Raw genomic sequence first — 15921 nt, 5'->3', positions numbered from 1 at the left:
AGAGAAGGGAAAGATGAGGAAAGGAGAAAGAGAGAGGAAGGGAGAGAAAGAGAGGGAAGAGAGACACACAGAGAATGGGTGGGAGGATGGGGAAGAGAAAGAGGGAGAAAGGGGGAGAGCGAGAGGAAGAGAGAGAAAAAAGGGAAAGGGAGGAAGGGAGTAAGAGGGGGCAAGAAAGACAGGGAAGGAGGGAAACAAAGGGAGGAGAAGGGGTAAAGAGGGAGGGAGAGGGAGAGAAAGAGGGAGAAAGGGAGAGAGGAAGAAAGAAAAAGGTAAGGGAGGAAGTAAGAGGGATCAAGAAAGAAAGTGAGGGAGGGAAAGAGAGAGGGCAGGAGGGAGGGAGGGAGAAGGAGGAAAGAAGATGAGGAAAGGAGAAAGAGGGGGAGGGAGGGAAAGAGAGAGGGCAGGAGGGAGGCAGGGAGAAGGAGGAAAGAAGATGAGGAAAGGAGAAAGAGGGGGAGGGAGGGAAAGAGAGAGGGAAGGAGGGAGAAGGAGTAAAGAGTAGGAGGAAAGGAGAAAGAGAGGGAAAGAAAGAGAGGGAAGAGAGACAGAAAGGATGATAGGATGGGGGAGAGAAAGAGGGAGAAAGGGAGAGAGAGAGAACAGAGAAAAAAAGGGGAGAGGGAGGGATAGGAGATAGGGAGAGAGAGAAGTGTGGGAGAGGGAGGGAGAGAGAGAAAGAGGGAGAGAGGGAAAGAGGGAGAGAGAGAAGGAGATACAGAGAGAGAGAAGAGGGAGAGAGGAAAAGAGAGAAGAGAGGGAGAGAGAGGAAAGAGGGAGAAACGGAAAGAAAGAGGAGAGGAGAAAGGGAGAGAGTGAAGAGGGGACAGGAGAGATTGAGATTTCTGAAAAAATAGCAGGTAATAAATCAAAGAGGGAGACTTGCCTCGTTCCCTCCAGGAAGCCGATTCATCTGTACCAACTGGCCTTGGTCATCCAGGACAAGCTCTGTATATGTCAGCACCTCAGAAGGCAAAGGCTGGGCAGGGAGAATTGCAAACTCCTTCATAAAGTCCCATAACTTGATCAGAGCCTATAAGAATCAGAAGGGAGGGGGGAGAGTTTTGATTATTTTTTTAGCCTTTTCATTATTTTTTTCTAATCACTCTGATCTTTGGGGCTTGGTTGAAATGTAACAAGAAACTTAAGATTCTGTATCCTGAACCTGGGTTGCGTATTGTGGTTTGTTTTCCGCCAACCTAGATTAAAGTAGAAAGCGCGAACTAAAATAAGGCTTCGGGCTCACGGGTAACCGCCCCTCCGAAACTTGCTGCTGAACACAAGCTTGTCTTCACACAAACACACACACACTTGTGTTTTGTAGCAGGACAGAAAAAAAATGCATTACAGCAGGAGTAATTCTGAATGGTATTTAAAGATTTAATATCACTTTAATCCAGTGAAATCCAACAAAATAAACCCTACTTTTATTATGACCCTGCACGTTTGGAGGGAGGGGAGAATGCAGTCCTTTATTTGCAAAAAAAATGTAAAATTTATTGGCTGCCCATATCCAGGTTCCATCTAAATATATCTGATAGAGCAATGATCCTCAACCTGTGACCTGTGACGGGACGTCATGTCATCACAGAGGCTGCTGTGAGGAGGTTGAGGAGGAAGATGGGCCATTCCTGGAGTCTGGGAAAAGCTCTGATGGAGGCAGAGAGGAGGCCAGGGCCGTATGCCAGTTATCAGCTGCCTTCGGAGTCAGACATCAGTGAGGCAGAAGAACAGTTGGAGCCTGTTCCCAGTGTGCGCATGCGCAGAGCTGCCACGCGAAGGGAACAGCTAAGGAACAAGGGTTGATTTGGGAGTAAGGCCACAGGTGGACAGTGAATGGCCCCTCCCAGAGGAAATAAAAGGGGAGCGAAAGGGGAGTGGAGTTTGCAGGAGACAAAGGAGGACCTTTGTGGCTCTTTGAGTGTTTAAGGTTGCCGATCCCTGTGCTAGGCAGACGGGGCAAGTGACAGGGGCACAAGCCAAACTCGGAGAGCAGAAACACCTTCCACAGTCATCCAGGTCATGGTTGTCCCAAAGGTGCTTTTTCAAGAGGCACCCGGACTTTCTGGTTTTTTCTTTGAAGACGTTGTCATCCAAAAGAGCTTCTTCACCTCTGACTGGATGATCCTTCCATTCTCCCCACCATCCAGTCAGAACCAAAGAAGCTTCTTGATGAGAAGCAAAATGTCTTCGAAGAAAAAAATCCAAAAGTCCAGTTGCCTCTTGAAAAAAGCACCTTCGGGTCCCCATTCCTCTGTCCTTACCTGCCGAAACATTTCAGGAATATCATATACGTAGGTTGTCCCCAGGGACTGCGCCTGGAATCTCTTCGACTGGAGTAAGTCCTTCGTCACGTAGGGAGTATTGATCAGCATCCCATGTAGGGGCCCTTGCTTATCGCCGTAAGCCTGGAACATAATCTGAAAAGAAGAGAATGTACATCCAGGATTAAGTAAGATCGTCGTGATTCTTTTTTTTTTTAAAAAAATCCCTCAATCTGGATTCCGCAAAGGCTTTCGACAAGCTTTAAGCCCTTGGTTAGCCGAGAATCCTGGAAACTGCCTTTAAACAGATCAAGAAAGCAGTTAAGAACTTTTGAGTCACCCTTCCAACTATTCTATTTCTTGCCACCGTCATTAAGTGAATCCCTGCTGTTGTTAAGTTCGTAACAGGGTTATTAAGTGAATCTGGCTTCCCAAATTCAGTGACTGAATTTTTATCTTGTGACCATGGGCAGGGGTCGGCAAACTTAAACACTCAAAGAGCCATTTGGACCCGTTTCCCACAGAAAAGAAAACAGCGGGGGCCGCAAAGGTCCTAACCGGAAGCCCCCTGTTCAATTCTGGAGCTGACCGGAAGTTCAGTTTCCCCACCATAGAGTCTCCTCCTAGCGCGGCGTCCTTTTTCCTCTACCTGTCATAACCGAAAGCCCTATCAATTGTGGAGACAACTGGAAAACCCTCCCCTTGCCATAGAGTCTTCTCCTGGTGCACTGTGCTTCTCTCCTCCCCCACTAGAAGCTCCTCTCAAAATTGTGGCGCCGAGCGGTGACGGAGCTGCAGCAGAGGGAGGAAAGAGCCACATGTGGCTCCAGAGCCACAGTTTGCTGACCCCTGACCATAGGGATGCTACAATGGTCGTGTGACAAATGCTCCAATTTTTTCAGTGTCTTCAAACAACCAGTAAACAAATGGTGGTAAGTCTACGGCAGTGATGCCTAACCTTTTCATCCTCATGTGCTGAAATCGTGCACACGCGCATGACAGCACCTGCATGCATGCCCACACCCACAGTGTAATGTGCCCTGCCCCCTGCACAAGTGACCCCCTGCGCATGTGCACGACCTTCCCGTGCCCTGCGTTGGGCCTAGCAGGCCTCCCTGAAGTCTCCTGGGACCAAAAACGGATGACGGAGAGGGGAGGGCTGCAACACACCCCCATACTCCCCCCCCGCCCCTACACATGTCTCCTGCATGCGCTGCAGAGACCCAAAAATCAGTACTGGCCAGCAGCAGGTGCATACACATGCGTGGTGGAGCTGAGCTGGGCGAGGGCTTGTGTGCCCGCAGAGAGGACTCTGTGTGCCACCAATGGCATAGGGTCACCTATCACGGGTTTAGGGCTACTGCATTGAAACAGGAGCTGACAGCCGCAGAGAAAGAGACCCTCAACAAAGAGAAGCAGTTTTCCAATGATAATCCTGCCTTCATCTGATGGAGGCATACCTGGGCAGTTCTGGAGTCTGTCACTTCTTTGTACAGGCTTATGTCAAGGTAATAGCCGGACTCGTTGGTCAAGAACAGCCGGATCGGAATAGCTTTGCCGCTGGGTGCGAGCTGGATGTTAATCTTCAGCTCAGCTTGCAAGACTCGGAGTTTCCACAGGCGACTCCCATAGCGCATCACCATGCTCCGAACAGATTCCTCGATCTAGGGGACAAAAACAGAGCGTGTCAGATAGGAGAATTTGAGGATAAGCCACACAAGGCTTGCAAAGTCATTTAACCAGGAGATCAAGGCCTCTTCTGGAATTGAGGATGGGATGGGATAGGGGACAGGGGACAAGGATAGATGCAATAGAAATAGAAATAGAAATAGAATAACAGAGTTGGAAGGGACCTTGGAGGTCTTCTAGCCCAACCTCCTAAAGCAGAGAACCCTACTCCACTTCAAACAAATGGCTATCCAACATCTTCTTAAAAACTTCCAGTGTTGGAGCATTCACAACCTCTGGAGGCAAGTTGTTCCACTGATTAATTGTTCTTACTGTCAGGAAATTTCTCCTTAGTTCTAGGTTGCTTCTCTCCTTGATTAGTTTCCACCCATTGCTTCTTGTCCTGCCCTCCAGTGCTGTAGAGAATGGGTTGATCCCTCTTCCTTGTGGCAGTTCCTCAAATATTGGAATACTGCTACCATTTCACCCCTAGTCCTCTTTCCAATAGATCAGACATACCCAACAGACCAACAGGCAAACAAACAAACAATTTCTACAATACAATACAATACAATACAATACAATACAATACAATAGCAGAGTTGGAAGGGACCTTGGAGGTCTTCTAGTCCAACCCCCTGCCTAGGCTGGAAACCCTATACCGTTTCAGAGAAATGGTCATCCAACATCTTCTTTAAAACTTCCAGTGTTGGCGCATTCACAACTTCTGGAGGCAAGTTGTTCCACTGATTAATTGTTCTAACTGTCAGGAAATTTCTCCTCAGTTCTAAGTTGCTTCTCTCTTTGATTAGTTTCCACCCGTTGCTTCTTGTCCTACCTTCCGGTGCTTTGGAGAATAGCTTGACTCCCTCTTCTTTGTGGCAATGTCAGGCTTGGGAGCCATTGCTGTATTGGGCCTCAAGCCTGCCATGTATTCAAACATATTCTACTGTGGGAAACTGGGAAGGGGGATTGTATAGAGCATGGAAAGTATGTAGCCACAATAACATTCCTTCTTGGAAAGTCAAGGTTGCCTTGTCCCTGCACCTAACTGGAACTGGATGGGAGGAACCTTCCTTCATGGCAATGGGAGATTGGACCACGTGATGGACTTGTGGGTGTGGGGGCAAGATCTTGAACTTTTCAACTGGGTGGGGAAAATCTAGAAGCTTTCAGATTCGGGTTTTCCACAGATGTGCCAACATGTCTCTCTTAATAAATTGGAACTTTGAAGAATTTCTAGCCTCCGAGTATTATCTGTTTGAGGATGCTATTTGGAACCCTGACAAGGCAGCCCCTTAAATGGAAGACTGCTATCAACCTCTCCCCGGGCTCTGGAGGCTTTCTTGAAGCCTGGGGAGGGCAAAAACGGCCTTTCCGCGCCCTCCCTGCTCTGGAGGCACTCCAGAAGCCAGAAATGGATCTTTTCTGAACTTCCGGTTGGCTCATTGGGCCGTTTTTTCTCTCTCCCCAGCTTCTGGAAGCTTTCCTAAAGCCTGGGGAGGGTGAAAAAGGCCTCCCCCGTTTTTTTAGAACCTCTTCTGTAGGTGTGGCCTGCTTTGTGGGAGTGGCTTGCCGGCCATGTGACCGGGTGGGAGTGGCTTGCCAGCCATGTGACTGGGTGGGTGTGGCCAACTTGCAAAATGTGGTGAAACTCACTTAACAACGCTCTTGCTTAGCAACCAAAATGTTGGCTCAGAAACTCTGGCATTTGAAGCACGCAAGTCTTAAAGCTGTCAAGTTACAAGACCCTTGCACCCCTAACCCTTTAGAAAAGAAAAACCCCAGGGGTGTTCAAACTTGACAGCTTTAAGACTTGTGGACTTCAACTCCCAGAATTCCTCCTCTCGCTCTTCATCTTGATGATGTGCGGATGGGCGGGGGGGGGGGGGGGGCAGCTGGAACCGGTTCTAAACGGCACTGTAGATTTGTGGAACCTCTTCTAAAGAAGAGGTTAGAACTGGCAGGAACCCACCCCTGCCCCGGAAGGCCAAAAATATGTGTGCGGCCGAGCTGATGGCTGGCGTGTCAGCAAATATGGCTCCACGTGCCACCTGTGGAACCCGCACCATAGGTTCACCATCACAGGCCTAATGGGATATGGATCACTGGATTTAAATCAGAGGGTTTCTCCAACTTCGGCAACTTTTAAGACTTGTGGACTTCAACTCCCAGAATTCCTCAGGCAGAATGACTGGCTGAGGAATTCTGGGAGTTGAAGTCCAGGTGTCTTAAAGTGGCTGAAGTGGGAGAGCCCTGATTTAAATGACAGAGGCGCAAATTCCCATTGTGTGTGAGAAGCAGCTCTCCAAGAAATAAAAGTAGTTTTTGACAATGGAACCAGTGACCCGGAGAGATGGTGTGGTCCTTTCCCCTCATGTGTGTGCAAGGAGAAGCTGTTGCAGAGGCTTTAATCTGAATTCTTGTGCTAAATTGAGGTTGTTTGAGGAAAACAAATGAATGGGGGAGTGGGTTAGCAAAACAGAAGCACAGAAAGTATGTGTGGTAATTGAGATAACCTTGACGTGCTTGGTTCTCAGTAAGTTTATCAAAACTTCTATGGCAATAGGAACGGATTTGTTTCTTTTTATTAAGATAATAATTCTTTCAGGAGAGAATATTTGTAGATTGAAATGAGGGGTCCTTAGTGCTCTCTGAGTGTAGTTATTTTCTTGCACACGTTTCATTACCCAGCTAGCACTAATGATGTTACCTAGCTTGGTAATGAAACGTCTGCAAGAAAAAAATCACGTTCAGAGCACACCAAAGACCCCTCACAATAATTCTTTCTTGAAGACAGTAAGAGTAGAAGGGCAGGGAAGTAACTGGAGCTTTTCTAATCTCTCTCTATATAAAAGCCAAATACCACTCACTCATCATGAAAATCTCCAGAACCGTAAAGACTACAAACTTGAAATTTGGTATGTTCCTCTTGGCTTCTAGGTGCTCACTAAGAAAGGATTTTTCGGAGTGACCATCAGATTATTAGTATTTCTTATACAGTAATTAACATGCTCTGATGCTAAGGAGTTCTACTCCCCCTTCCCACCTGAAAAGAACTCTGTTCCAACTGCTGGTTGCCTCACATTCCGTTACCTCAATTCCAACTGGCAGACGTTCCACTCCTTCACTCAGGAATGGTCTGGGGCTCCTTACAGTACTAAACGTTGATACCTCACCAAAATGTCTACGCCTTCCACCCAGAGGTCGGTTGCTTCTGGTTCCGCCTGGTTCAGCTGAAGCGGTAGTGGAATTCAGGCCTGGGTTTCAGAACCGGCAGCGACCCAGGCCTGCCACGCCCCCAAACCGGTTCTCTCACCATTGCTGGTCCGCCACCATTTTTATTTTTAGTGACTGCGCATACATTGAGCAGTGCAGGTGCGTGCAGTTGCCTCACATTCCATTACCTTAGTTCCAACTGGCAGACGTTCCACTCTTTCACTCAGGAGCGGTCTGGGGCTCCTTACAGTACTAAATGTCGGTACCTCACCAAAATGTCTATGCCTTTCCACCTATGGAACTGCTTCCAGACTCAAGGTGGCGGAAGCGATATTCCCTTATCTATTTCAATGAGCGACCACCACTGAACCAACGGATTGAACCAGAATTCTTCTGCGTTGCCTGATCACATAGTTTCATCGTGAAGCACAAGTATCTAGCTAATTATGAATATTTAGGCTTAGAACATCTGTTACCTACACCTATGTATGACTGTTTCTTTCTCGCAATGTATAAATATGAGTGCCTCCTTTTGAATTTATTTATTTTTATTTTATTTATGTATACCTCCCCTTTATTATTTTATTTTTTATAACCAACTAGAGGCGACAAACACATCCATCCCCTCCTATTTTCCCCAAAACAACAAAACCGTGAGATCAATTGGGCTGAGAGAGTGACTCAAAGTCACCCAGCTGGCTTTTATGCCCAAGGCAGGACTAGAAAACTCAGTCTCCGGGTGATTGGCCCAAAGTCACCCAGCCGCCTTTCATGCTTAAGGCAGAACTAGAACTCACAGTCTCCAGGTTTCTAGCCTGGCGCTCTAACCATTTGACCAAGGTGGTTCAGGAGTCTCTCCTATTATTTGCTGGGAGGAAACTTTTCCACTGCACTCTGCTAAATAAATAAATACTGCAATGAGACTTGATTATTCTTTTTTTGGGGTCCTGCATTTGATTCTACAATTGTATCTAGTCACCTTGATTTTCAGTGTAAGATTGTGGGTAATTATGTGTCGTGTGTTACGTGTAGAGGCAGAAGAGGGAATGGGAGAATGTGTTGCCTTGGGGAGACTTCATACAAATCTATTTCCCCACTCACCCAATCCTTTGATACGTTAATGGGGAGGGAAACATTAACGGCAAAATTGCATCCACAAAAAACAGCACTCACGCCCTGTGTTTCACTGTTGCCAGCGCACCTTAAATCAACACGGGGATTACCGCTCGGAGGCAGGTTATTCTGCCATTTTATTAAACTTCCAAATATACCCGCTGTTTGGTAAATAGTGCATATTAAAAACAAGGCAATTGGAAGGCAGGACTCATGTTTGCTCAAAAACTCAGAGACGGTCTCTGTTCTCAAGGACCTTCTGCAGAAGCTCTTTCCGCAGTATGGAGAACGTGGCAAACCCAATTGGAAGTGAAATTGTTAGATTGTTTGTTTGTTTGTTTGTTTGTTTGTCTACTAGCTGATAACCCCGCATTGCCCAGGTATTTATTTATAGGAGGAAAATGTCCAGAGCAAACATAATTTCTATTGTTAGATTTTTCCCCTTACCAGAGGGAGCCCCCTTGTGAAGTACTGTGAAACCGTTACCATGGCAACTGCACTGTGCTGTACAGTAGAAACCATTTAAAGGCACAACAGGCGGTATCTTAACAGAGCACACACCCTGAGGAGTTTAGGGGTGTCTTATCTCCACAATATTTTTCTCCAGAGAGTAAGTCATCTGTGTACCAAGTTTGGTTGAAATTGCTCGAGGCGTTCCAGAGTTATGCTGGTACACACACACACACACACACACATACACACAGAGACAGACAGACAAACGTTGATAGATAGATAGATAGATAGATAGATAGATAGATAGATAGATAGATAGATAGATAGATAGATAGATTTATGTATGTATGTATTGTATGTATGTATGTATGAATGTATGTATGTATGTATTTATTTATTTATTTATATTTTTATTGCTTTTGGGGGAGGGGAGAATCCCACTTTTCATCTGAAAATGCTCCCTAGAACACAAAGAGTGAATTTTGTTAAAATAAAGCAGCCACTTACCATATAAGAGAGGTTCAGTCCCAAAGATAATATAAAGAATAAAATAAGAAGGAAACAGCTCCAAGCTCCCATTTTTAAATGAAATGAATTACAGTAACAAGGAAAGAAACGAGAACAATGTCTCCTCTCTTTTCATTTTCATTAGGAAGATGAAGAAAGCAAGTTTGGTCTAATGGTTAAAACACCCGGATAGAAATCGGGAAACTGTGAATTCTAATCCTGTCTTAGAGGCATGAAAGCCGGGTGGGTGATTTTGAGCCAATCACCAGGAGGAAATGAATTCTACTCCAGGGGTGGAATTCAGCCAGTTCTGACCAGTTCTGGAAAACCGGTAGCGGAAATTTTGAATAATTCAGAGTACCGGCAAATAGGCTGGCCCCGCCCCTGCTGCCTCCCAGATGACCTTCTTTTGTTGCCCTGAACAGGAGAACGGAGCTGGAAAGCAGGTTAATAGGGTGGAGAGGGAATGGGGATTTTGCAGTATCCTTCCCCTGCCACGCCTACAAAGCCACACCCACAGAACCGATAATAAAAAAAAAAGAATCCCACCACTGTTCTAATCCCATTTTAGGCATGAAAGTCAGCTAGGTAACTTCGGACCAATCACCAGGAGAAAATGAGTTAGGCCAACTGGGTGACTTTGGGCCAATCACCAGGAGAAAAACAAGTTCTACTTCCGCCTTAGTCAGGAAGGCCACCTGGGTGATTTTGGACCAATCACCAGGAGAAAATGAGTTCTAGTCCCACCTTAAGTCAGGAAGGTCAGCTGGGTGACTTTGGACCAATCACCAGGAGAAAATGAGTTCTAGTCCCGCCTTAAGTCAGGAAGGTCAGCTGGGTGACTTTGGACCAATTACCAGCAGAAAATGAGTTCTAGTCCCGCCTTAAGTCAGGAAGGTCAGCTGGATGACTTTGGACCAATCACCAGGAGAAAATGAGTTCTAGTCCCGCCTTAAGTCAGGAAGGTCAGCTGGGTGACTTTTGACCAATTACCAGGAAAAAATGAGTTCTAGTCCAGCCTTAGTCAGAAAGGCCATCTGGATGGCTTTGGACAAATCACACGCATACACATACACACAGAGTTGTTTATAAAAATAATAAAGGCGGTATATATAAAAAAAAAATTTTAAGAAAAAGATTCCCGCCTGGAGACTTGTTTTGCAGCTCTTTTGGCATAGCAACTGCTCTACCTTTTTCGGCATTGCCTAGGCAGAGCGGGTGAGGGTCAGGGACAGGAGGACAACCTACCTTTGAAGGGTCCATAATAACGGTCGGGACAAAATTAAGGAAAATGTGGTTGCAGTCGGTGCGCACATTGGTGTTGTTGAAAGCTACTTCCAGCTCATCCATGGCTTCTAAGAGCAAGCGCTCCCCCTCATTCTGTAGGTATTCAAATGACGCTTCCTGGAAAAATAAACTTGTAAGTTAGCAATTTAGTATTAGTATTCATTAATTTTATATGCCGCCCACTCTCGGAAGACTCCGGGTGGCAATAGCACTTAGACTTCTATACCGCTTCATAGTGCTTTTACATTCCTCTCTAAGCGGTTTACAGAGTCAGCATTTTGCCCCCAACAACAATCTGGGTCCTCATTTTACCCACCTCGGAAGGATGGAAGGCTGAGTCAACCTTGAGCCGGTCAGGATCGAACTCCTAGCAGTGGGCAGAGTTAGACTGCAATAGCAATAGTACTTATATACTGCTTCACAGTGATTTACAGCCCTCTCTAAGTGGTTTACAGAGTCAGCCTCTTGCCCTCCAACAATCTGGGTCCTCATTTTACCGACCTCGGAAGGATGGAAGGCTGAGTCAACCTTGAGCCTGGTGAGATTCGAACTACCGAATTGCAGCTAGCAGTCAGCTGAAGTAGTTTGCGGTACTGCACTCCAACCACTGCACCACCTCGGCTCTTACTGGTCATAAATTACTTTTTTCAGTGCCATCTTAATGGTCATAAATTACATTTCAAACAGTCACTAAACAAACCGTTGTAAGTTGAGGACTATCTGTATTCAGTTCTATTCAGCTCCTGATCTCCTCTAGGGTTATGTATCACTCAGAGCAGAATTACCAAAAGTTAAGAGCTGTGATGGCGCAGTGGTTAGAATGCAGTACTGCAGGCTACTTCTGCTGACTGCCGGCTGCCAGCAGTTCGGCAGTTCGATCCTGATTGGCTCAAGGTTGACTCCGCCTTCCAACCTTCCGAGGTTGGGAAAATGAGGATACAGCTGGTCATTTGCATTCTTTTAGAATCGGGAACCATTTGTACTTCAGTTTGAGATGCAGACAACACAGACTCAACCCCAACACACCTTCAACAGTGAAGGGCCACAGGGCAGAAAAAAAATCCTGCAGCCAAGAAGGCTCCACATCAGTGGTGGGTTCTGGATGCCGTCGCAATCGTACGCTGCAACGGGGCCGGGCGTCCACCATGGGCACACGCACTATGCGTGCATGCACACCCATTGCCCTGCGACACTCCAGCTGCTCGGTGGAGGTCGTGTAGGTGCTGTATGCTGCACGTGCGTGCGCAAATGGCCCGGTTAGCTCAAATAGAGGTAAGGAACGAGGGCGGGCCCTTCAAAGCACCGTTCCGGTACAGTGGACGCTGCTCCCAACTGCCACCGGTATGCCTCTACCGGGGCATACCAACCAGAACCCACCACTGCTCCACATCCATTTGCACCACTCAGGTGACCCTGAAGACACGGATAAACCTCCAAGTGGCCTTAACAATACCAGTGGTGGGTTTCAAAAGTTTTTAAAACCTCTTCTGTGGGTGTGGCCAGCTTTGTGGGAGTGGCTTGCTGGCCATGTGACCGGGTGGGAGTGGCCAACTTGTAAAATGTGGTGAAACTCACTTAACAACGCTCTTGCTAAGCAACCAAAATGTTGGCTCAGAAACTCTGCCATTTGAAGCATGCAAGTCTTAAAGCTGTCAAGTTACAAGACCCTTGCACCCCTAACCCTTTAGGAAAAAAAAAACCAGGGGTGTTCAAACTTGACAGTTTTAAGACTTGTGGACTTCAACTCCCAGAATTCCTCCTCTCGTTCTTCATCTTCATGATGTGTGGACGGGCGGGAGGGAGCTGGAACCGGTTCTAAACGGCACTGTAGATTTGTGGAACCTCTTCTATAGAAGAGGTTAGAACTGGCAGGAACCCACCCCTGAAGAATACTCTAAAAGAAATGCAAATGACCAGCTTGTCTGCAAGGAGTATAAAATCCTTCTATTCCCCATCATCCGGTCAGAGCTGAAGAAGCTTCTTGGATGAGAAGTGAAATGTCTTCAAAGGAAAAAAAAAACAAGAAAGCCCACTTGCCTCCTGAAAAAGCACCTTTGGGACAACCATGACCTGGATGATTGAGAATCTCCATTGATGCAAAAGGAGGAGACAGAATAAATGTCAAAACATGACGAAAATTGAAATATTTTTTTAATTTATTTTAAATAATTAAATGGAATAATTAAATTGAACTGTTCTGCGGCGAGTTGCCACATGGTGAGTTGGCTGCAGCGAGGTGTCCATGGAGAGTTGGCCACACAAAATGGCCGCCGCAAGTTGTAAGAATTCCACAGGGTTTTTCTTTAACTCAAGAAACCCTATCTGCCCACCCACCCCCCCTGCAATTCCGGGACCCATTCATAATCCAACCACAGGGCCACAAATAAATGAAGCCTCACCTTAGTCACCAAGTCCGAATGGCGGATGATCGCTCGGACAAAGAATCGGTAGTCGGTAACCTCTGCTCCGGCCTCAACCTTCGCTGCCCCCAGATAGAGGTGCATCTTGTGATTGGCACATGGGATGGCCGTGAGGTCAAAGTTGCGCATTCGGTTGAGCTCCAGCTGGAACGCCAAGGCCGGTTCCAAGTGGCGGTAGATTCTGTCCTCTTCGAACTGGAAAGGAAGCAAAGACATTTTACACAACTGAGGCTAGACGACGTGGCGCTCACTAAGGTTCCTCATCCAATACCAAGCTTCCAGGAAAGAGTGGCGTTCAAATAACCTAAATAAATAAAATCAGGTTCATTTGTCTAGTTTATTTATCTACTTATTTACCTCAGGGGCTGCCACAAAGAAGGCGTTAGCCTGTCCTCCAAAGCACCAGAGAGCATGACAAAAGAGAATGGATGGAAACTAATCAAGGAGAGAAGCAACCTGGAATTAAGGAAAAACTTCCTGACAGGGAGGACAATTAACCAGTGGAACAGCTTGCCACCAGAAATTTTGGGTGTTTCATCACTGGTTTGGTTTGGTTTATTGGATTTATATGCTGCCCTTCTCCCAAGGACTCAGGGCGGCATACAACATAAAAAAAAAACATATTACAAAAGTTAAAAAAATTAGATAGAATATCCAAAAAACAAACCCAATTAAGATTAACAATAACATTTTTTTAAAAAAAAGTTCGATTAAAATTAACAATAATCAATCATTTATTTTGTTTTGTTCAGGCCTGGCTGGCTTGTTGGAAAAGCCAACTTTTTAGGGTGCGTTGGAAGGACCGGAGGTCGGGGATTATACGAAGCTCCGGGGGTAGCTCATTCCAGAGGGAAGGCGCTCCCAATCACTGGGGGTTTTAAAGAAGAGACTGGACTGGTAAAGGGTTTCCTGCTTGAGCCGGGGGTTGGGCTACCATGTTTTCCCGAAAATAAAACAGGGTCTGTTTTTCTTTTGACCTCCAAAATAAGCGCTTGGCCTTATTTTTGGGGAGGTCTTATTATTTTTGAGATGCAGGAGGCAGCGAGCATGGTCACCTCATGGCTGCTGCTGTGTTGCAATATTTTTGGGAGGGTTTATTTTTTGGGGAGGGCTTATTTTAGCACATACGTTCAAAAATATTGCTCTCATTGTCGTAATAAATACATTAATAAACATTAATAAAAGCATTAACTCTTACCTTATCCCTGGCACGGAATGTGAAGAATTTGGGGAATTCCCTCTGGAAAAGAAAGTAAAATTCGTATGGGAAATTATTATTATTGCTCATTAATCTCATGTCACTATTTTAAAGCAATTTACACTACTCTGCTGAACTTACTCTCCATTTTCCAAAGTTAAGCTATTCACCGAAAACTCTGAGTAACCTCTCTCATTCTTTTTTAAGTGGATTTTTATTTCTAATTCTAAGATGCCCTGAAATTTTTTTTTGGAATGGGAGCAAGACATAATACTAGCCAAGAGAAGTTAATCAAGCGATTTTGCAAAGCACCTGAAAGCAGAGCAAGTAGCAACAATCACTTAAACATGAGCCAGCAGTGTGCGGCAGGAGCCAAAAAAAGCTAATACATCTCTTGGTTGTATAAACAAAGGCACAGAATCAAAACCACGTGAAATATTAGTCCCGTTTGTAAATCCTTAGTAAGGCCACACCTGGGAGACTGCATCCAGTTTTGGTCACCTCATTACAAAAAAGATGTTGAGGCTTTGGGAAAAGTGCAAAGAAGAGCAACTAAGATGATTAAAGGCCTGGAGACTGAAACATAGAAAGAACAGTTGCAAAATTTGGGGTTAACTAATCTAGAGGAAAGAAGGACTAGCAGTCTTCTGGTATTTGAGAGGCTGCCACAAAAAGAACGGTCAATTTATTTTCCAAAGCAACAGAAGGCAGGACAAGAAACAATGGATGGAAACTAATCAAAGAGTGATCCAAGCAGGAATTAAGGAGAAACTTCCTAACAGTGAGAACAATTAACCAATGGAACGGAAGTTGCCTCCAGAAGTTGTGGGTGCTCCATCACTGGAGGCTTTCAAGAAGAGTTTGGACAGTCGCTTGTCTGGAATGGTATAAGGTCTCCTACCTGAGCAGGAGGCTGGACTAGAAGACCTCCAAGGTCCCTTCCAACTCTGTTATTCTGTTAATTGTATCCTAACCAAGGACCGACTAATTGTTGGACCAGCCACGACTGAATCCAAAGAAGAATGCCAGAAACCTCGTCTAGTTCTTTGCACCGTTTCTAAACTCTTCCTTGTCTCTTGTTCTTCGGATGTTGCTCAAAGCTAATCTTTTTTTTTTTCTTGATGCATTTGTCAGCATACTGTCACTAAACCGATTGCTCTTCCCCCCCCCCCCCCACTTCTTTTCAGCTCTCCAGTCTAGCACTTTCAGGCAAATATCCACTTAAACGCACATGGGCAAATGCAAACGGAAAGACGCAGAGGTAAACACATCCTCAGAGTTTTCATACCAAAATCCAAAAATGGAAAAAAAAACCAAAACCCTTCCCGATTTCCTAGATGAAGGAATTATGCCCCTGCTGTGTTCTAATCAACCAACCATCATCAAGACAATCAGAATAATTCGCCTAAATTAACCAATCAAGACACCCTGCAAATTGGAGAATGCAAAAAGCTACATGAGAAAATCATCATAGCTGGTTATTATACTAATAATCGTGTTAAAAGCCTAATGAGATGAGGAAATTGGAAGCCTGCTGAAGCAACTCTCTATTACTTCAACATGCTGGGAAGTAATTATATAGACTGTAATTAAAACACAAAACCAGCCCTCGCCATGGCCACTAAGTTACGGTGATAGTCCAGTATTAGAACCAAAAGGGATGGGAAAAACCAAGGGCCAAACCCAGTTTCTTGGAAGGACTGAGCAAGGGTGCTTAGAATTAGAAGGGCAGATTCCTCACATCTTGGATATAAACTGTTTCAGCTCCTCCCCTTGGGATGGCGCTATAGGG

The 15921-nt window shown here is 45.6% G+C and overlaps 1 protein-coding gene across 4 annotated transcripts in view; it reads right to left on the bottom strand.

The window, feature by feature from the left end:
* ACACA (acetyl-CoA carboxylase alpha) overlaps positions 1-15921 on the bottom strand; it is a 308466-nt gene that overhangs the window by 120729 nt on the left and 171816 nt on the right. For all 4 annotated transcript variants that reach the window (XM_032214921.1, XM_032214922.1, XM_032214923.1 and 1 more), the window contains 6 exons: positions 14130-14171; positions 12911-13126; positions 10473-10628; positions 3725-3928; positions 2265-2420; positions 887-1033 (listed from right to left, as the gene is read on the bottom strand). In XM_032214921.1, coding sequence (XP_032070812.1) covers positions 887-1033; positions 2265-2420; positions 3725-3928; positions 10473-10628; positions 12911-13126; positions 14130-14171 — 921 coding nt within the window. The remainder of the gene's footprint in view (positions 1-886; positions 1034-2264; positions 2421-3724; positions 3929-10472; positions 10629-12910; positions 13127-14129; positions 14172-15921) is intronic.

The sequence above is a fragment of the Thamnophis elegans genome, chromosome 4 (genome assembly GCF_009769535.1).
Source record: "Thamnophis elegans isolate rThaEle1 chromosome 4, rThaEle1.pri, whole genome shotgun sequence".
Taxonomy (NCBI): domain Eukaryota; kingdom Metazoa; phylum Chordata; class Lepidosauria; order Squamata; family Colubridae; genus Thamnophis; species Thamnophis elegans.
Note: the sequence above shows the minus strand (reverse complement) of the source record. Positions and strands in the feature narration are given on the sequence as shown.